This window comes from Antennarius striatus, chromosome 24 (assembly GCF_040054535.1).
Source record: "Antennarius striatus isolate MH-2024 chromosome 24, ASM4005453v1, whole genome shotgun sequence".
NCBI classification, from domain to species: Eukaryota; Metazoa; Chordata; class Actinopteri; order Lophiiformes; family Antennariidae; genus Antennarius; species Antennarius striatus.
The window spans coordinates 7,429,311-7,450,604 of NC_090799.1; the positions used below are offsets into that span (position 1 = coordinate 7,429,311).

General features: G+C 48.4%; 2 protein-coding genes across 19 annotated transcripts in view; both read left to right on the forward strand.

The window, feature by feature from the left end:
• The window catches only part of LOC137591443 (microtubule-associated protein tau-like), a 31,457-nt gene extending 14,518 nt beyond the window's left edge, over positions 1 to 16,939 (forward strand). The window contains exons 3-16 of one of the 18 annotated variants that reach the window (XM_068309436.1): positions 881 to 939; positions 4,486 to 4,652; positions 5,054 to 5,128; positions 5,829 to 6,038; positions 11,245 to 11,300; positions 11,457 to 11,474; positions 11,631 to 11,816; positions 11,907 to 12,024; positions 12,153 to 12,203; positions 12,654 to 12,961; positions 14,656 to 14,748; positions 15,023 to 15,104; positions 15,396 to 15,508; positions 15,613 to 16,928. In XM_068309436.1, the coding sequence (XP_068165537.1) occupies positions 4,514 to 4,652; positions 5,054 to 5,128; positions 5,829 to 6,038; positions 11,245 to 11,300; positions 11,457 to 11,474; positions 11,631 to 11,816; positions 11,907 to 12,024; positions 12,153 to 12,203; positions 12,654 to 12,961; positions 14,656 to 14,748; positions 15,023 to 15,104; positions 15,396 to 15,508; positions 15,613 to 15,822 (1,659 nt within the window). In that variant the 5' untranslated portion in view covers positions 881 to 939; positions 4,486 to 4,513 and the 3' untranslated portion in view covers positions 15,823 to 16,928. The other 17 variants (XM_068309434.1, XM_068309433.1, XM_068309441.1 and 14 more) reach the window with 17 other exon arrangements.
• A 594-nt stretch (positions 16,940 to 17,533) lies between these two features.
• The window catches only part of LOC137591418 (protein unc-80 homolog), a 28,382-nt gene continuing 24,621 nt past the window's right edge, over positions 17,534 to 21,294 (forward strand). The window contains exons 1-7 of the mRNA XM_068309394.1: positions 17,534 to 17,653; positions 18,043 to 18,091; positions 18,413 to 18,569; positions 18,641 to 18,981; positions 19,259 to 19,382; positions 19,479 to 19,543; positions 19,793 to 19,935. Coding sequence (XP_068165495.1) covers positions 17,562 to 17,653; positions 18,043 to 18,091; positions 18,413 to 18,569; positions 18,641 to 18,981; positions 19,259 to 19,382; positions 19,479 to 19,543; positions 19,793 to 19,935 — 971 coding nt within the window. The 5' untranslated portion in view covers positions 17,534 to 17,561. The remainder of the gene's footprint in view (positions 17,654 to 18,042; positions 18,092 to 18,412; positions 18,570 to 18,640; positions 18,982 to 19,258; positions 19,383 to 19,478; positions 19,544 to 19,792; positions 19,936 to 21,294) is intronic.

A 21,294-nucleotide genomic window follows, 5' to 3' on the forward strand; every position in this document is an offset into this window, starting at 1 on the left:
CATCCAAACTGTGGTTTTTGGCGCCAGAGCCCCCCGATGGTCCTTTCAGAGGTTTAATGCTAACAGGATGCTCTGTGTTCTACGTCTTTTGTGGTCCCAAACCAGAGCAAATGTGCAGATCTGTCTTTCTTCATGCTGTACGCATCCTCTACTCGTCTTGGCTCGGCCCCAGAGGACCAATCCAAGAATTTGACAAATCTCAAAAACAGCTCAGTGGAGTCGGTGCTGTTGGCACGAGGGGGACGTCTTCACTTGTAATCGCTTGTTGATGAAAAGTCGTCTCTTTTACGTTGCTTTTATTTTTACTGACTGACATTCCTCCCCTGACCTCTGGTCAAGATAATGGACTTAAACACAGGTCTCATTTGCGCTCAAGTTTAAAGTCACGCTTCATTATTGGAAACACATTTCATGCTCCTGTGAGATATGAGGTTCATTGTCTTAGCTTAACTCTTTTGTGTGATTTCCCGGAGGATGTTGGATCGAGATCATTTCGTCTTTGTTTTGGTAGACCGTTTTACATGTTGGTTTTATATGAAATAAAATAATAATTGAGCTTTTAATGACATCACGAGGAGGTTGGTTTCTTTTTTTTTTATGGAACCTGTCTAGCAGTTGTCCCTCATTACCGGTCTTGTTTCTAAGTAAAGCTAATTGGCTGATGGCCTCCAGCTATGGTTTTTATCACAGACATGAAAAGGAATAAATTTAAGTGTAATTTGTTGTTTAACCTTTCTATTTGTATTTTAATTCACTGAGTAGATGAGATTGACTGCTGTTGTTGTTGGTTCCATCCCATCACTTTGAGGTTAGCGCTCTTGAGCGGAATCACCTTCACGGCTGTGGTTTACTGATGCTTTCATTTCCTCTCCTTCTCTAGGTCTGACAGGACGCCTCACAGCAGCGCTCTTCTGTCTCTAAGGACTGAAACAGCTCCAGGTTGGTGGATGGAACCCAACTGCACATGTTGTTTTTTATTGTTGCACCCAATTCAAGCACAAATTATTAACCACAGCCATGGAACCTCATGATGATGAAAAGCAGGATTCATCGTCTGAGAACCCAGAATATACAGCATTTGACAGCAGTTCATGGAGTAACTGTGGGTTTAGGACAAAGCAAACTGCGGAGCCAACGCCACTGTAAATCCCTTCTAAAAACCTCGCGGGTGAGCTCCTTTGCTCAAACACGGTGTTTAAAGTAAGCTATTTTCATCACACTCCTAAATCACCAAGAGAAAAAGCACGAACATAGAGATCTGGAGCTCTGCCAGATGGTGAACTACACACTCCTGCTTCTGGACATTTTACACTCACTTTTCCCATGACTCATGGGGCCCGGTGTCATGTCTTAGTGGCTTCACGGATACATAGTACAGGGGAAATATACCCGGTAACACGTGGGAAGCTCCGAGGCCGATGGTTGTGGTTGTTGTCATGAGATAAAGAAGCAGCCATTAGCGGCTTCTTGTGTTTGCTGCTTTTCTAGCTCGGCCGTGTTCGACGTCAGGCACGAGGCTAGATTGGGTTGTAAATGTTGTTTTGGGAAAGTCTTGTGTTTGTGTCTGCGTCTACATTTAGCCCCAGTCAGGGGTTATACTGAAGAGGGGGGGGGGGGGGGGGGGTTTGCATGCCGTTGCACCCCCTTGAGACACCCGCCTTGAGTCCCTGCCCAGCGCCGCTACCAGCTCTCTGGTGATTGATGAATTAAATGGCTTCAGCTTCGATTTGTGTTTGGATCCCCGGGGCTGTGCCTGGGGGGGCCGGTTGACCCATTTCATTGCCCGTAACGTAGCCAAAGTCCGCTCCCTGTAGCCAGCATCCCTCCCAGCCCCTGGTCTTCTATCACCATGGCAACGGTGACATCAGCACGAGGTGGGGGTTGATGCGTTCCAGGATGGGTCGACTCTTACGATGAGATCAGAAGGCTGAAAAAAAAAAGGAGGGGGCAGCTGTCAGTTTTAGTTGTTATTTGGAAGGAGGGGGTTTACAGCCAAAAATTAATTGATTAGTATATTTGTAAGCTGTGTCAACATATAAATCAAAATTGCACAAACCAAATACCCTATTTTAATATATCTTTATTAGTTTTCTACCATTCTTACAGCCTACAGATCACTCATCATGCACCTCTGCTCCACGTAATACGGTACTGGGATTTTCCCAGCACCTCCTCTACAGGATCTGTGCACCTTGTGCTTGCGTTTACCACATGCACACTTAATTCACACTTTATCGGAAGAGCTCATTATGCTCCAAGCCCCCCCCACGTCATGCTGAGTCAACGAAACATAATCCGCCATCTGCTGTGGTTCTGAAGGAGGACGCCGCTGGGTTCACGGTGCATCGCAGGTCATGGCAACTGACGCCATCCTCAAAGCTGCTGGGTTGGGGTGAGAGGTGAAGGGTACCAAAAGATTGAGATTTTTCTTGCACATCTATTAAAATACTTTTGCGCCAACTTTGACATCATGCAGGCTGTAACGAAGACGAGCGCTGTTGCAGGAACTGTTAATGGAGTTGAGTTGGTAACACAGAAAGAGATTGATTGACCTTCTATTGTCTTCACTGGTTATTTTTGGGAAAATTCCTGCCTTATCCGATTCATCAATTCACTAAATGCTCCGCATTCAAAGCCGAGTGCCGTCGGATGAAGTATTGATACAGGGAATGGGAGGAATTCAGGCTGAAATGATGGATTATTATAACAAATATATATTTTGATGATAAAAAAAAGCCAAGGTTCCACACAGACATGGACACAAACACACACTGTGGTGCTCTCACTGTGGATTAAGGCCAGGTTGGCCTACTAATGCTGGCTGCCAGAGATTCCACACTCCTGTCTAAATGGATGGTGACATTCCGATGTGAGCGGCGCTCCATGGAGGCGTGATGACTGACCCATATTGGAGTTTGGAGGGTGGGAGGCACTGGCTGGGAGGAAAGTGAGGTGGGATTATTGTGTGGGATTGAGTCTGCAGAGAGAGGTAGGACACAGGAAGTTCGGTGAGTCACACCTCCTCCTCTCAGGATGGTGGGTTCGGCTGGAGATCCTCAGGCATGATAGATCTGACCCCGAGTGTTGGTTTAGTTAAGATGAGGTTTCCATTCTGTAGGCCATTGTTCTAGCAATTTGATAAAATGTATAGACATAGCAAAATGAATGCAGCTGAAACACACACCTAAACACCACCGGTTCACTGGGGTTCTGCATGTGAATACGTGTCAGTAAAGGTGTGCTTTATGTTTGCCCTGCAAATAAGCTTCTTTATTTTAACAACAGTCCTGTAGGCAGCAGGTTTATGGAACGTTACGTGGACGATGTGTGATCACCAAGCGTGGCCAAACCTGCAGCTGAAGCAGGTCGATCCCGAATCCCCCGACAGCCGTCTGGATGTCGGGGCACCGCTTTTTGTTCTTGGGACCAGATTGAAGCCCCGGGCCGAGATCGTCAGGCTCAGACAGTTTAGCCCAGGATCCGTCAGTGCCAGGAGGTCTTCTTCCTCACTGCTTTTCGTGTTTTTTCTCTGGCTTTCCCTCCTTTCTGACCCTCAAGTCTTCCCACGGCAGCAGACGTTAGCTGGTGAAGGCGAGCCTGTTGTCAGGCAGCACTGCAGGAAAGGAGAGACGCCTAGAAGCCAAGAACCAGAGACGAAAAAAATATTTTGCACTGAAGAGGCAAAGAATTCACTGATTCCCATAATTATCCAGAACAGAGAAAAATATAAAGAATCTTTCCTTTCATACGATGAAAAAGAAAGAAGAGGAGCAAAGTGGTCTAATGGTCTAATGGTCCTCTGGAGGCTTTCGGTTTGGTAGAAGAACCGCGATGGTGGGAGGAAGAAAGATTTGTTCTGATCAAATTAACTGCAGCGATTGGATGATAATTGTGTTATTGAGCTCTGACTGCCGGGCTAACTCTGTGTAGAAAGCAACATGTGGGGTGGGGTGGGGGGGTAGCTTTTAGCTTTAATGGTGCGTACTCAAGCGTGCTGCCGTTGTGAATCAGCTAAGGTGCTACTGTATGTCATGTGATCTAGTTTTTTGTCTGAATAGGGTGAATTCTGTCGGACCTTCCTAAAGCACAGTTCTGGTTACCATGGTAGCCACGTCCTCGTCGACGGTGAAGGGTGTGTTCACGTGGTTTCTCTCATCGGCTAATTCCTTTGCCTGTTTTGAACCTGCATGTCGTATTTTAAGGAATCCCACAGGATCATGTGTGGAGGGGTTGTGGGGGGGGGCTCAGCTCACGGAAACAAGTAGGACTATACTGATTGTAAAGACCAAACAGAGTAGGGTGGGTGCAGCTGCTTCACCCCCCTCCCTCGCTCTGGATGCTAGGACAAAGGAGACACGGCAGTGGAATCATGCAGCCCTTCCGCCCCCTGCTGGCAGACTTGTGAACATGCCGGATTTGACTTCTTCACAACTTCCTTCCTTCCTCTGCATGCACAAACGTCACCTTGGTGTCTCCTTCTCACAGGTGACCTATCCACCCCCCCTCCTTGGTCATGGCAGACGGTCGGCAGCCAGAAGAGCACTGGTCCTCCAATGGCCAGGAGAACAGCGAGAATGGCTACTCGGCCTACAGCTCGGCCTACAGGGAGAACGGCTACCACGGCGGGGCGGCCGCTCATCCTGGAACAATGGGTAGGGAACATATGTGCAGTGTGTCGGAGTGAGAATGTGAGAGAACAGTTCTGCCGGGGGACCCCACCACATGGGCAGCTGTGGGTTAATGTTACTGGGTCCACGTCGCCAGGAGAAGGTGACCAGTTCCCAGAAGGGAACTACAAATGTAGTTAGCGAGGGGAGTCTTGTATGTAGGTTAAAATTCTTGGTTCCTGAAATACTCTAATATCAGTGACGTCAGCAGGGAATGGATGGATGAAAATAGTCCTCACAAATTGAAGATTGAATGAGAAGAGGAAGGGGAGAGGAAGAGGAAGAACAGGACGACAGTTATCCCGGTTCTCATTTCGTCCTTCCCATCCATGTCTTGTCATCCCAGTGCTGTCTCTCTCTCTCTCCCTCTCTCTCTCCCTTCGCAGTGGATGACTCTGCCAATTTGCCTCCTTCCCCTCCCCCCTCCCCGTCCGCTGAGCAGATTGGCCCTGTGGCACCAGGTACACCTACACACCTTCAGCCACTCAGACCATTCAGGATGAGTGCGTTAATGGCGGCGAGAGTGTTGGAAACGTGTCTAACGTTAACATTCTAAGGTTTTAAGATATCAGACCCCAGAAAAGCATGACTAGAAAACTCCTCCTCTTTCTTCCGGTCCCTTAGCGTTTAACGTCAGGGTTACCTGTCGCTTTGCACGTCATTCGATCATCATGTCACCATCGTCACGCAGGAGGCTGCAGCATGCACCACACTTCTGTCCTGTTCACATCACTAGAGGTTCACAATTAGCTTCCTAACACATCCCCTTTATGCGAGGACACGACCTGCCACCAGAGCCCTTTGCGTCACAAATCTGCTTCCCCTTCACGATGTCTGTTGCTCCTTTGCTCGCTGCATCATTTGATTTCCTCAACGAGGGAATCAGAGATCGACTTTCAGCTTAGCAGTAACAGAAACCTGTGTGTCTAATCACTTCCTTCTTGCATGTGGCATGCAATCACCAAACTGTCTCCCTGCATGTTTTAGGGCTAATATGAGGTAAGCTATTATTCAGGCAAGATGCTTTATTATGCAAACTGTGCAAACCTTAAATATATTGAGATTAGAGTGTGTCGATTGCATCCCATGCATCTCCATCAGAGCTGAAAGTTTTTACTGTCATCCATGTCTCATGTGTGTGTCTCCTTTCCCTGCTCAAAGAGGATAAAGTAGAGGTTAAGGATGAGGAGGAGGTTCTGCAGGAGCCCCACAATTACCAGGAGGAAGGGGCGCGTGAGGAGTCGGGAGACTGGCTCTTAGAACAGACAGATTATTTAACAGAGCCCCAGGCTTTGGGCTGCCAGCCAGCTCAGACACCTGAGGTCCTCAATGGTGGAAGTCATCAGAGTGAACACAGCTCATCAGAAAAAGGTGTGTGTGGTTTTTTGTGCATCCACACAGTGTGGGGTAGCAATGAGAGTGTATTGGGGTGAATGTCTAACCATGGCCTCTTCTCCAAAAAACTTTCCTGACGTATGAAATGTGATGCAGCTCGGGCTTTGCTGCCGAACTTTTCACGGCTTTTATTGTTCCTAATTTCTCATATTTTGCTTCAACACCTGAAGCTTCCATCTGCAAAACGATGGTGCGACACAGCATTTTGATTTTGAGCTTTTCCTCACACCGTACATGACCATTTGCTTTTCATTGGTGCAACATTGGAACACCTGATCAACCATGTTGCGGTTGATCATTTATGCACTTTTTGTATTGCCAACTACATTGCAAATGCAAATATCACTGTCCTGACTGTTAAGCGTTGAAGACATGTCACTAATATGTTGTTTCTATATTTATATGGGAGATTTGTTGAAATATTCTGTACAAGAAGAAGTGCCCAACTCCAACCTGTATGGATGCTTCATGTTTCAGTGCTGGATGTATTTCACATCCTTTATCACTTGCCTTCAGCTTCTGTATCATTTTCATTCCTTCCGAAGGCAAAGAGTGTGCCTGTTTTCCTATTGTTACTAAGAACATCCAGCCACCTTCACTGGAAGTGTATCTCCATCCTTACTGATAGGATCGTTTGAATCAAAAATACACACTAATACTTTATAAAGAGCTTCATTCACATCCACATGACTGCATTAGCAAATTAAAGAGAATTAATGTCCTTACAGTGAAAGAGTAACTTCATTATCAAAGTGACTGTTTGCAATAGGAATTCAATATTTATGTACGTTTTGTCATCTACCATCAAGCAAGTCATCCCTTCATTCCAGTTGTGCACGCGCTCTAGTTCCCCCCCCCTCCACCCCCCATCCCTCTCCTGTGCTGTTATGGCCTGCTACTGAATACACTGCTGGGTGTTTGGCTTCATGGACAGCTACTGTATCTATGTGCTAAGGCTTCGGCTTGACTGTATTGGCTAACTTTTGTGGATGCTTCAAGAAAAGCTTTTAGCTAATGTGACTCGGCACAAAGTTGTACAGTATCGTTCAAACTCACAGCCCAGCCAGAAGAATCTATCAATAAAGCATCGGCTGACTCTGCTGTGAAAGAAGATGCGTTGCTGCATGAGAAAGAGGAATTTAAGGTTGCAGCTGCAGTTTCTTCAAGTCCACTCTTTGTAAAAAAGACCAAAGTCTATGAAGCATCCATGGTTGAACAGCGTAACCAAGACAGAAGAGTTATAGTGAAGGGGACCGCGGGGAACAACTTACTTTTACAGTCCGAAACAAAAGACATAAAACAAGCTTTGTATGAAGAGGTGGTATCAACTCTCGAAGACGAAGGCAAAGGACCAGAAAAATCTGGAGCCCGTATGGATTGTATCTCAGAAAAGTCAACAGCAGTTCAGGAGATAATTGTGGAAGACCGAGATAGTGGTGGAGACATGAAGTTCTCTGAGATACCATCAGGTGACTTCCAAACAGAGGATCAAAAGCACAGAGTATTCAGTCCCAGGCCAGAGCTCCCTGCAGAGTTGAAAGTCAAGTCACATGTTTTTACAGACAACTGGTCTGTAAAAGCAAAAACATACTTTGACACATCCTCCGAAAATCAAGAAGGGCATTCATCAAAAGCCCAGAGCTACTATGAACTGAACACAACAGAGGACGCAAAGTTAAGAGGAGGAACTGAAAGCAAGACGCAAAAGCTTGAGGAACTCTGTGAGAGTCAACACCACTCACCTCCTGGTGAGATGTCATTGGAACAGAGGGTTCTCCCCATCAACCTGACTGTCGGGTCTTTAGTGGGACAGACTGAACAAGCCCTCTCAGATAGGTTAAGTCCTGAGGAACCTGTGGAGAGTAGCAGCTCTCCTCCAGCTGTCTCTGGGAACCCAGCTATCAAAGAACTCTCAGAAGAAGATCTCAGCAAGGCAGACACCCCTTTACCTTCTGATAAGCACACTGCTAGACTTAACCTCTCAGGTAGCCTCACTGAAATGTTGGACCTGGCTGGAGCCCTGCTTCAGCCATCATTAGATAGAAGGGGGCTTGACCACATGAGGCGAAAGTCCATGCCTGCTGATGCATCAACCTTGCTGGGAAATTCTTTGGCCAAGTTTAACTTGGGAGGCCAGACCTCAAGAGTTATGGGAGGGGAAAGCCAGTTTGAGGAGTTAGGATACTGTGTTTTCAGTGAGTACTCTGGGCCGATGCCTTCACCTGCTGACATACCCAGTCCTGGGGACCCTCCACACCAGCGCTTCCCATCCATCGAGAGTGACTGTGAGAGGGCGCTTGGGACCACAGAGGTTGGAGATGTTGAAAAAGTACTGCAACAAGATTGTAAAGGTATTATCTCTGACGTCTCTCAAAAAGTAGTGTTTGAAAAGAAAGATGTACCAATAAAGTCTTCCCTGATTCTCGAAAAAGCAGTGACAAGTGGAGTAAAACCAGATCGTCTAAGAATCCCAATATCTTCTTCAAAAGACAGGTTGACTGAGTTGCGTTTGGAGAGTGGTTTGCCTGGTGACATAAAAATACAAGCAATCCCTGAGGTAGACATTGAAAAAGACCCTTCCAGAGAGGCTTCTCCAATTCCACCCGATAGTTCCTTTACTTTCAATGTTACAGAAACTGGAATCAAGACTTCAAGTCCTACCTCCCCCAGTTCCTCAAAGGACATGCTTTTAGAAACCCAAACTGATGGACAGAAGGCACAGAAAGATGATTTACCAAAGGTCGAAGCAGATAGTGGTCCTGAAACTGAGAGGCAGTCAGAAGACAAAGACAACAAACAAGAAATATCATCAACTCCATTTTTGGAAAACACACAAATACATGTCAAGAAGATTGAAAGTGAGAATGTGACACCCACAAGATTGGAAAGAATAAATGAGCAAGAGACCTCAAATGCTGTTCAAGATCCACACATAACTTCTCCAGTCATCGTCATACCTCAAGCACAAGTAGAGGAAGAAGCCAATGATGAGGATGATATTGAGATTGCGGAAGAGCCCCAAGAGATAATGGAAGAAGCCGAAGTACCTGTAGTTCTGGTGACAAATCAAAAAGACGAAAGTCCAATTAAAAAAGATGAAAAAGACGAGCAGGTGAGGATGATATTAGGCGATCAGCTGGTGGAAGAAGATTCCAAATCGTGGGCAGAAGAATGGAGTCATAGTGGCCAAAACAGTGATGGGGAACCTGGGACAGATAGTTCACACTTATCCCCTTGCTCTGATCGAGGTCAACCCAGTGGAGATGCCAGAAATAAAGGCCCGAGTGACGAGAAAGTAGAAGAAGACAATAAAATAAATAACGTTGAAGGAAACAAGTCTGGCGAAGCAGTGGAGGAAAAACAACCTGCGCTTCGAGCAAGGGAAGAGGTTGGTTCTGACATGATGGATGAAGAGAGAGAGCAGAAAGGGATTGATGAAGAGGATGAGGAGGGGAAAGACATTGAGATTGGTCTGGAGGTGGAGGAAACCTCAGACGTTCTCTGCCAGACCAGTCAAGCAGCTCATGATGAAACTACCATGGACGTCTCCCTCCTAGATACAGACAGTGGCTGGACGGACTCACAAGGTACCCAGAACTTGTAAAATTAATGAATTCTTCTGTGTAAAACAGATATTTTAGTCATTTAATGCATACAGTGCGCCCTCCCGCATTCGCACGTGACTTCACCTCATCAAGGATTTTTGGTAAGCAGTCACGTAATACCGTATGCGAATTCTATTCGCTGACGGCGCCCAGAAGTGCACTCCGTTCCGGGAGTCTCTGACTTACGTGAGACACAAAAGTGCTCTAAACAGTATATAAGAGTGTGGGGGGAAAAGTAATACAGATAGAAGGTGGTGTAATATCAGTATGGGGAGGGTTCATAAACGTTTAAATTATCATGAATAATAAGATAGTTTGTCGCTCATTGCGGAATTCGTTAATCGCGTATGGTTCCTGGGACGTATTAACTGCTAGGACTGAAGGCGCACTGTTATGCATATTTCCATACACCATAAAACTTGTTGCTAATGAATCTTAATCTGTATCTTGTAGCTAGCTGGGAGTGCAGAGCTTTAGCCTTCTTTTAATCCCTCTCCACTGCAGATGATGACAAAACTATCATGACTGAGCATTTGGAAGCCCTTCCTCAGGTCCAGAGTCCTACCAGTACTCCTGTAGTGGACAGACCCGCTAAACGGGCCCCTGGCAGAGGAAGGGGCTGTCCTGGGACCATTGAGAGTAAAGCAATCCGTAAAGCACCTGGCCACCATCCGCCAAGAGAGGAGATGATGAAGAAGAAAGGTTTCATTTCCATATTAAAGAAATATGATGTTCTTAATCAAGGCACATTTAAGTAATGTCACTTTCTGCAGCACATTTGCTTGTCGGTATAATTCTCTCTCTCCTCTTTGCTAGTAGGCATGAGGAGGGCTGACCAGAAAAGAATGTCAGCCCTCCAAAGTCGCTCCCCGTCTCGATTCAGTGTAGCCAGAGCAGCGGCCAGACCCCCTCGGCCTGCTCCGCTTCACGGCTCTAGACGCAAGGCCTCAGGTGAACACTTCACCGGGAATGGATGCTGTCCATAGAGAGAGTGCATCCGGATTTTAAAGTACACACTACAAGCTGTAATTATAGGCAGATGGTGCAAAAAAATCAAATTCTGTTTTCTAATTATGAGTAGTGTTTTTAACTGGAAATTGAATCAACACTGAAACGTATGCTAACGGCTATTTGCTCTCTCTCTATTGAAGAATTAAGCAGGTGCAATGTAGCTGGCAAACATCATGTGCTGCTCACTCATCCTGATCATCACGTCTGCATCTCTGCATTCATATTTATGGTGCACTAATCTTCTTCCTGTCAGAATTGGAACAGTTTGGGCTGCCGTGCCTCATACCCATCTTTATTTCTGCTCACTCATGCCAGCGTAAATCAATGAATGTCCCTTCTCCTCGTTTCCTGGACATGGATGCTTGTTGGAGGTTTTTTTGGTCAGCTGGTGTGGAAAGGTCCATGATTGGAAATTAGACCGTCTCGCTCAAAGGAACACAATATTTCCTTAATGGTGTCAGTCGTACATTTATGGGTGTGTGAGTGTGTCATGTGAACGTTCACCCTCACAGATGCCTTCATTATTGGTTTGCCTGGACCATCACAACAGGACTCTCTCTTTGCAGGTGTAGAAAGCCAATACCCCCTCAGCGTGGCCCACCAGTCCAGGGAGAGGACCGCCGTAAGTACAATAGGAAGAAAAGTGACACGGTTGAGTTCCTGCTGTTCATGACACGTTCTACATGTTCATCAGATTTTGTGTCTTTTCATTTGTGCATCTTTTGTCTTTGTCCATATTCATTTATGCCTTGCATGCCTTCCTCTTTTCTTATGCAAGCCTCGACAGAGAGTGTCTGTGAGTATAAGAGTCAAAAAGTTGGGGAGTGGAGGGTCAAAGGAGTCTTCACATGTGTCTTTAATCTTACCCTTTGTGTCCGGAAATGTTTGTTTTGCATGCATCATCCTTTCATCCCGCCTGTTTTTCTGCCTCTCAACTTGGTCGCGGTCCCAGAGCCCCTCCAGGGCCACTTTGTTAAAAATGGCAGTTGAGTGTCGGGCATCTAATCACCACCCAGACCGGCCCCGTTCTGCTTGTAGCCTTAAACGGAACCCCCTGGTGGAGGCGGAGCTTAGCGAGGTCCGCCCCACTTCTGCATGCGCCCACCCGTCCCCTCTGCTGAACAAATGTGCAGAGAAGGTAAAAACAGGGGATTGGTAGGCAGCAGGCACTCGTCGACATCTGATTCCACCTGTTTTTACTGACTCCTCGGTTTGTGTGTCCCTTCAGGAGAGAGCTTACCGCAGCCCTGAGAAGAGGTCATCCCTCCCCAGGCCGGCCAAATCTCTGACCCGCCACATACCTGCTGCCGAACAAGAGGACAGCGGAACCCCCTCTAGGCCAACCTGTAAGTACCTAAATGCACCATAGCTAGTTAGCCTCGCATCAAAACACTGCCGCTCAGCCAACTTTAACTCCGCCCACCTTGCACCTCCTGCCCCCCACTTCTTTTCCCTTCCTGCTCTTTCCCCCAAGCATTCCAGTCCAGAGCTGACAGCAGGTCTGGGAGAACCCCCGGCATGGCAGGTAGACCACATATATCTCCTGGTACCACACCCTTGTTCCTGACATATCCTATTTGTCCATCTTTGTCTTACATCACTCTAAAGGGCGTCTGCAGGCTTTGAAATGAGCACTTCACTTATTTAATTGCTTTGTCAAACCTGCAGAGGCTTTATCAGAGGCACAGGTGGGATCCATGACAACAGGATGTTGCTTCTATCGCTGTCCCCATTGGTCCTGCACCGGTATCCAAGAAACAGACTCCTCACATTAAATCAGTTCATCTGCCCGTGTGTGCTTTCCCTCCCTCGTCAAACATTCGTGCTTGTTTTGTGGAAACCGTTCATGACGACCGGATGACGGATCTGACGCTCCACTCACGTGTTCTTTGTGTCTCTTTTCCCATCTGTGGGTTTTCAAAAGTTTCCACCTCAACCTCATTGTAAATCCAGTGACATCGCTTCTTCTCTTCAGGCACAGAATCGGCTCGTTCCCGATCCGTCCGTAGCGGTGCCTCCACACCTGGCTCCGCCGTCACACCCGGCACACCCCCCAGCTACACCTGCCGCACCCCCGGATCTCGTACCCCTGGCAGCCACACACCCAAGTCCTTCAGCGTCCTTCAGGAGAAGAAGGTGGCGGTGATCCGGACACCACCCAAGTCTCCTTCTTCTGCCCAGAGGCAGCTGAAGGTTCTCAACCAACCGCTGCCTGACCTGAAGAATGTCAAGTCTAAAATCGGCTCCACCACCAACCTCAAGCACCAGCCCAAAGGTGGACAGGTAATCCAATGAAACCGAATCAATGGCACATAGAGCGTCAAACTCCAATGTGTGTGTGTGTGTGTGGGAGTGTGTGTGGAGGTGTTGGTGGGGGGTTAGTCAGTTGAGAATGACTTGTTAAACTTGACTCACGGTAAGCTGAAGGATTTCTGGGTAATGAAGTTCTTCAATTCGCTCACCATCCATATGTTTACCTAAACCTGCCACATGGGGGCAGTGAAGGGCACCTTTTTGTGCTAATGCCTGAAAAGGCTGAAGGATGAGTGGTTTTCTTTTCTCTTGTTATTCATGACCTATCAAAGAAGACTCCAACTTTCATCCTTGAACATGTGATGATAATAATTTCTCCTTTCAATAAAATTAAGTCAGTGTGTTTTTCATTTACGGTCGACTGCAGCTGTTGAATATACAGTAAATACTAATAACACACTAGATAATAAGAACGATTCCACACAAGTCTCTATTAAAATGTAAGTTTAAACAGCAGCTATCTTTTCCCTGTGAGTTGTAAACATAGAATACCCACAGAACTCCCTCTATATTTTGACTATCACTGCCTGTCCTCCTCTTTCTGTCTGCTCTCATCTTCATCATCCGCTGCCTACGGCCCCCTCACCTGACATCCGCTTTGTCTTCCTTCTCCCCACCTCTCTCAAATTTATCCTCTTAAAAAAAAAAAGGATGCGAACTGGCTACAGCCATCCTAAACAGACCGCCCTGGTTTCATTTTATTTAAAATAGTTCTTCTTTCCTGGATCCTCACAGCATTTGTTCAAGCAGCAGTCATCCTGCGGAGTCAGTTGCTCTCGGAGAATGAATAATTACAGTCGGAATTACTTATTGAGATGCTGCAAGCACAGACACGGAATGAAAATACATCACCTGCATCATTTTCCTCAAATATATAAATTCCAGTCACATCACCCAGGCAAAAATCACAGAGCACCTGGGATGCACATTTGGCCTTTTTACCTGTGCCGGTGAACATGATAAAGATAAGTCATAAAATTCAACAGTTCAGTATGCATATACATGAGAGGAGGAGGATTCCAGGTCAGCATTTCTCTGCACCACCTTCTCTCTTCGTCACCGCTTGCAATTTAAAATAAAATCTATTCAGCCATAAAATGTGTCTCGTTTTAAAAAATTATGTTTTCTAAACCCATCAGTGCTGCAGACGTTCCAATCGTGCTCGAACAGTTCAAGCTGATGGGCGGCTCAGGAATCGTGTCAGTGTTACTCCTCAGCGCCCCCTCCTGGTTGTTTGCAGTACATAAACTCTCTGGGCACCAACCCTGATTTAAATAAGGCAGATGTATAGTTTGCTTTTACCGCATTCCAGTTTGCTTGAGGTTCAAATCATGTAGGAGAAACTGGGCTTCTGTTGTGTTCAGTGGCATCAATGGACAAGGGGACACACGGCCAGAGAAAGCCATGGATGTACAACTCATCATTATTGTCATCATCAGCTCCTCTTTCTTTTTGCCAGAGGATGTTTTGAACAGAAGAGTCTGTGGATTACAGCATTCAAAGTGCAGCTTCAGCTCTCTAATAAATGCCTTTATCCCTTCATCGATATAAAAGCTTCTGCTGGTCATGGATTTAAAATGAGGACACATTTAGGGCAGCCTCTGTCAGCTCCTCTCTCCATCCGGCTTAAGAAGCCCTCAAGTGTTTTTGGTTGTCGTTCTCAGGTCATGATTCCCAGTGTCAAAACGGACTACAGTCACATTCAGGCAAAATGTGGCTCCCTGGATAAGATCCAGCACTCGGCCGGCGGGGGAAACGTGAGTGACCTAACCTTGACCCTAACTTTGACCCTAACCATAGCTCTGACTGTAACCCTGACCCTAACACCTGACCTCTGTGTAGATTCTCAGTTATCCAGGTCATGGTTATCCAAAACTGCTTAAATCAATCCACTGGACACATTGTCCAGTGGATTGATTTAAACAGCTTTGGCTAACCCCTAACCCTGACCAAAACCCTGACCCTGACACACAAACAGGATGTTCTACGGCTGTTCCCTTCAACACAGTGTCTGCTTCCTGCTGCTCATAGATCCAGATCCAGACCAAGAAGGTCGACGTGAGTCACATCACCTCCAAATGTGGCTCCATGTCCAACATCCACCACAAACCAGGTGCTATTTAGTCACTATTTTACCCCCAAAGGGCAAAAGCCCGATTTTTATCGAAACCACCTTGTCCTGATTCCCTCATTTTGCACATTTCAAGAGTTATTTTATAAAACTCGATTGAAGAATGTCACCAATACAACTATTAAAGTTGTATGTTATATGTTCACACACCAAACACCGAGAAAGCTGCTTTGTGCTCCGAGCGTGTCCTTCAGGGCAGGCGCTGCCCCGCAGGCGAGCACTGCCCTGTGGGTTTCACGCCTTCCTTCTCCTTCTTTGCCGTCCTTTCCCTAGGTGGAGGCTATGTGCGAATTGAGAACACGAAGGTAGACTTTAAAGACAAGGCCTACGCCAAAGTCGGCTCCCTGTCCAACACCAGCCACACCCCAGGAGGAGGGAACGTCATGGTAAGAAGAGCCGCACCATTTCTCTTATATGAAGATACTGATCCGGATTGAAACTCTCTCCCTCTCTCCGTCCCTTCTCACGCTTTCTCTACCTCTCTCGTCAGATTGAGAGCCACAAGCTCACGTTCCGGGAATCGGCCAAAGCTCGGGTGGATCACGGCGCAGAAATCGTGGTCACCCACTCCCCTGGGGTGGAGGTGGGAGGGACCTCCCCTCACCTGTCTTCTGCCGGTAGCATCAACCTTCTGGAGTCGCCTCAGCTCTCCACGCTGGCCCAGGACGTCACCGCCGCCCTGGCCAAGCAGGGGTTATGAGGAGGCTGCCTCCGTTTCCATAGTACAAAAAAAATCAATCAATCAACCACCACTCCTCTCCCATCAATCTCACTCATTCATCCGGCGTTCTCCCAAGTCTCCTGTGGCAACACCACCCCCACCGGCTCTACAGCTGTAGCTGATTGGCTGCCAATCCAACCTGCACAAGACTGACATCACCACTCGTTTCCCATCATCCTCCCTGGAATGGACTTTTCTGTTCTCGTTCTAGACGTCCCGAATGCTAAGACTGGAGCAGAAGTTTTTATGATTGGACAACAATTTTTAGTCTCGGAAAGCGTCGCGTTCCAACTTTGATGGGGATCCAGGCGGAAGTCGTAACCTCCGTTCCAAGTGTATACAGCACTGAAAGATACTAGAGGCTAGTCTTTAAATATACAACTGTACCTGAGAGAATGGCTGATGTCTGAAATGTGACTTTTTTTTTTTCTGTTGGGTGGTTGGGTTTTATAATTTCCTAATATGTAATGATTCTTGGAAATATTCTCTTACGGCATTTTCTTTTTCATAAATGTCACCAGTTGAAGTCGTGGCGGTTTCGTGCGTTCCCGTTGGCGGCGCTGGATGACCATCACAGCTCCAGCGCTCAAGTGTTAGCTTTCCAATAGATTTCCAATAGAGATCTTTTGGGTTTTTATTTGCAGTTCTTTGTTTGGTTTGACTTTAGCTTTGTGATTTTTATTAGGCTGCAATTCTGTGATGCTGGCATGGCAAACAAACAAACAAACAAACAAACAAACAAACAGCCTGTGCACCGCTGTGAGAGTAAATGTCACTGTCCTTTGACCTTCCTCTTCAAGAGAAGCGGGGGTCACATGATGCATTCCTGTGTGTGACGTCATTCCAGTGAGAGAGCAGCTCCATCCTGAAACAGAAGCCTTCTAGAATAGTCTCTGCTCTGCATTGTGAAACTCCTCCCCCCTCCGTGATGTCTGTTATCCCCCCCCCTCCTCCCCAGTGTTCCTCTGTGCTCCCTAGACTGTTGCCCCCCCTCCCCCCTTTGCCTGTGTAGGTGTATTTAACTGCCCGTGTAGATGCGTGCGCACCTGTCCTGTGTTTGACATGTTCTGATGACAAACGGCTCCTACAGGGTGAGAAAATAAAGAAAAATGACAAAAAAGCCAATGGAGTCTCGTTTTCTTCATCACCATCACACGTCTCAAACGCTGCTTTTATTTTGGAACGCATTACAGGTGTGCAGAGGAGGAAGCACACGATCCTCGCCCTCAGGAGGAAATCACCTTTATTACCTGTCATGTGACTGATGAGAACGTCCCGGATTCTTATTGGCAATAAGGATCCTGACGGAGAACATGACGTGTTTCACTGAAGAACACCGGAAGTGTCAGACTGTTTTTATTGCTGATTTAACAACCTGTTGATATTCACATTAAGGATGAAAACCGGCGCGTCTTTTTCCCGCATTCAGCGTTCTATTCATGACGACTGCGCCATCCTGGAAGGACGCAGACGCTGCGTCTTTAAACAGATAAATTAGGAGGTGAGGGAGGCGCTGGAATCAGCGCTCCCTCCTTCTCCTCCCTGCCTCCCACCACCCCGGATCCCTCCCTCCATCCACCCCCCCCCTCTATCGCTGACCGACACTTGCAGCCATTTTATGCAGGATGAACCTAATCATGTCATAAGAGGAGCTCGCTGGTCACCTGGAAGATCCAGCGGCCGCAGCGCGTCCCGGCGCGTCACGCAGGAGCGGCAGGATGGTGAAGAGGAAAAGCCTGGACGAGAACGAGCCGGAGTGCGGGAAAGGCATACCGTTCCCCATCCAGACCTTCCTATGGAGGCAGACCAGGTTGGTGTGGATGGATAACAGGTGTTCGACATGGAAGACGAGAAGGATGGACACGGCAGCCGCTCCGCTTCTTCTTCCGCGCCGCGCAGTACCGCGCGTTCCGTGCCGCGCCGCGCCGCGCGGAAAAGGGACACGCGTTTTTTTCTTTTTATGCCCAATCTGTAAAACCTTGAAATTCGACCAGTAAATGTGGCAGCGTTGTGAGTTTTCCGTCTCACGGGGAAATGTAATAGGTTTGAGAACGGATGCAGATTCCGTGATATCACACCTGTAAAGTGAATTTGCGGCAGCAGCGAAACCATACGGGTCCGGAGAAAAACCCCTTTATTTCACAATGGAAATTTTGAATATTTCAACCTTTAAATGACTATTTTCTCCCTTTTTTCCAGTGCATTCCTGCGTCCAAAGTTGGGAAAGCAGTATGAAGCATCTTGTGTGGTAAGTTCATTCAGAGCGGTGGGAGTAAATCCCTCCACTGTAATCTGTTTTTACCTTAATTCACCTGCAAATCTACTGGGCTCCTGTTTTTGCATTAGTAAATGAGTTTTGCACCTTGCGTCCTCCTGCTCTCCAGGAGCCAGAGCTTTGGAAGCTCCAATCCGTAATGATTTATTTCCAGGTCCCTGCAGGGTCCAAACAGAGCTCCCCCTGTCTCGCTCGCAGGCTGCGCCTGAGCAGAGTGGGATCTTTAGATGGCGGAGGAGGGAGGCAGTAGTCCCCTTCTGACGTCTGTTTTGTCCTCTTTGGCTCCCTCCCCAGTCCTTTGAGCGGGTGCTGGTGGAGAACAAGCTCCACGGCTTGTCGCCATCCCTGTCAGAGGCCATCCAGAGTATCTCCCGCTGGGAGCTGGTCCAGGCGGCGCTGCCTCATGTGCTCCACTGCACCTCCATCCTGCTGTCCAACAGGAACAAGCTGGGTAAGAGCCACAAGAAACATCCTGCTGTCCTCAGAAGGACTTTCAAAGTGTAACCTCTGACCTTTTGACAGGCCACCAGGACAAGCTGGGCGTGGCCGAGACCAAGCTTCTCCACACGCTCCACTGGATGCTCTTGGAGGCTGCCCAGGAGTGTAACCACGAGCCCAGCCTGGGCCACGGCTGGTCGGCGGGTAGCAGCAGCAGCGCCTTCCTCCAGCCAGTGGGGAACCAGGGCTCGTCCCCGGGGGCCCCCGGATCCTGCTCCGGCTCGGCCCTCGGCGGGTCGGGATCCCGGCACAGCGGCTCCCTCCTGGAGGAGGATGAGCACACACGGACCAAGCTGTTCCACAAGAGCATGGCCACCGTGGAGCTGTTCGTGTTCCTGTTTGCGCCGCTGATCCATCGGATAAAGGTCAGAACCTTACGGACCTGCAGCCTCGTGCATCACAGACTCGTTTTGAGCAGTTGTGCGTTTGCGTGGCGATTGTGAAGGATCGCTCTGGGCCAAAGTCAAACCCTCAACCACACATTCTCTGGGCGGTCCCATGATTATTGATCCGTGTGCGCAAACACACTCCGGGTTGGTTTACGACACACGTGGGAATGCGTCTAGGATGGGGCGGTTGATAAAGTGGTGCCAACTTTTCCTCACTTGTTCCTTATTAACGAGATTCTGCGTGATTTTGCAGGAGTCGGATCTGACCTTCCGATTGGCCAGCGGTTTGGCGATTTGGCAGCCGATGTGGGAGCACCGTCAGCCCGACATCTCTGCCTTCACCGCGCTCATCAAGCCCGTCAGGAACATCGTGACAGGTGGGATGGGGGGGGGGGGGTCACAGCTGACATAGGACCTCTGGTGACCGTGGCGTCACTATTCAGACGTGTAATCTGCTCTGCGTGTCCCAACAGCAAAGAGGAACTCCCCGAGCAACAACCAGTGCAGCCCCTGTGGATCCGGTAACCCGGCGCCCACGGTGAGACACCGATTTTAGCTCTGACTTTGCCTCCCTTGTTGATTGAACGTGTTCAGGCAACAGGCGGCCCCCCCCCCCTTTACCCTGTCTGCTCATCTCATTAGTACTAGCCATGTGGGAGCATTAGCATGGTTAGCAGGGGAGTCATGACTCAAACCTCTCTCTAAAGGCAGAGCCATTAATTATCAGAAACCAGCTTCCTGCCTGTTTATCTCCGGTATCTGCCCCACCCCCACCCCCACCACGCAGGGCTTCCAGGTGGTGTGTGAAGCGGCCCAATCGGATTCCTCCTCACCTACTGCCGGAGAGCGGAGCTGTCGTCGTGGCAACTCCGTGGAGAAAGGTGGCCCCTCGCAGCAACCCCCACCGGTCAAAGGGCTGTCCAAGAAAAAGTGAGCAGCACTGATCGGTTTACACACACACACACACAAACACACACACACACACACACACACTGTTCTTGGACCCATCTGACACGTGTTTGCTAATCCAGGCTAATTATGCTGAAGTAATGTCAGTCGCTGGCAGCGGCCCCCAGCCCCGGCATGACTCGCCTGGCTGGGTTTGGCCTGTCGAAGGCTCAATCTGTGGCCCTGCAGCAAAAAGTGGATTGGGCGTTACCCACAGGAGTTTTGGTGAACAAGAGAAACGGGTGTGACGTCATGTGATCGCTGCCTTCAAGGCCTGCAGGATATCCCAGCCTGCTCCATGTGATGCTCTGCTATGAGCTCCCGCATATTCTTGTGGAATCATTTGCTTTCTGCACGACCCATGTGGGCGTTTGCTGCTAAGATCATTCTTGCCGCACTGTCATTGTCCCAAATCGGCCAATCAGGAACCTGGAAGAGTGGCGGCGATGTGGGAGAAGCAATATGTTACTCATTTCAGCTCCTTCTGAAGAACAGGTCGTCCTGATGCTGACGTGACTCCCCCCACCTCCACATCCAGCAACTGAATGCCAATTAAAAAATAAGGCCAAATCCCCCCTCCCCCCAGGCTCGTTATGTGTTCACAGGTTAAGCACCAAGGGGTTAATGAGCAGTCACATGGTGACGTATTCATCACAGTTCTGCTTTAATCACTCTAAGCGTCGGCGGCTGGAGTCTGGATGCAAACAGGATCAGCGCCTCGTCGGGGAGGGGTTGCATCTCACCCTCTTATTCTCACCCCCCAGTGCTGCGCTACTCAGACCAAATCACATCCGCCATCAGATCCTGTGATTAATGCAGCTTAATCATCATTCGCAAGCTGATGCTGAGGCAGTTTCCATAGAAACGCCGGGCTGCTGCATCCCTCTCGGCCTGGCTTTCGTCATCAGGTCTCCATGGCAACCTGACAACAGCAGCAGGCAAGACGGCGATGCGTGATGCAGCAGCGCCCTGAGCTGTCGGCTGTGAGTGATTCCTGGAGATGTGGACCTTCTTCTTCCTGCGGCACAGATCAGACGCCTCCCTCTCCCCTCGCCGCTCACACATCATTACGCTTCCCCCCCAGTGAGCAAGTGAGGCGCTGTACATTCTGTAGCTCGCCATCCACTGACCTTCATTCCAGCTTATTTATAGTGGACTCACGTAGGCTCGCGTTCCCCTCGCTTCCAGTGATGTAGGAAGAAGTTCTGCTCTCGTCTCCGCTCCATCTTCTGATGCATCATTAATGAGGTGCAGGATGGGAGTTGATGACAGGCTTATGCTGCCACAAAGGCTGCGACGTAGGTCGATGGCTGTGGGGGGGGGGGGGGTTAGTTAATCAGA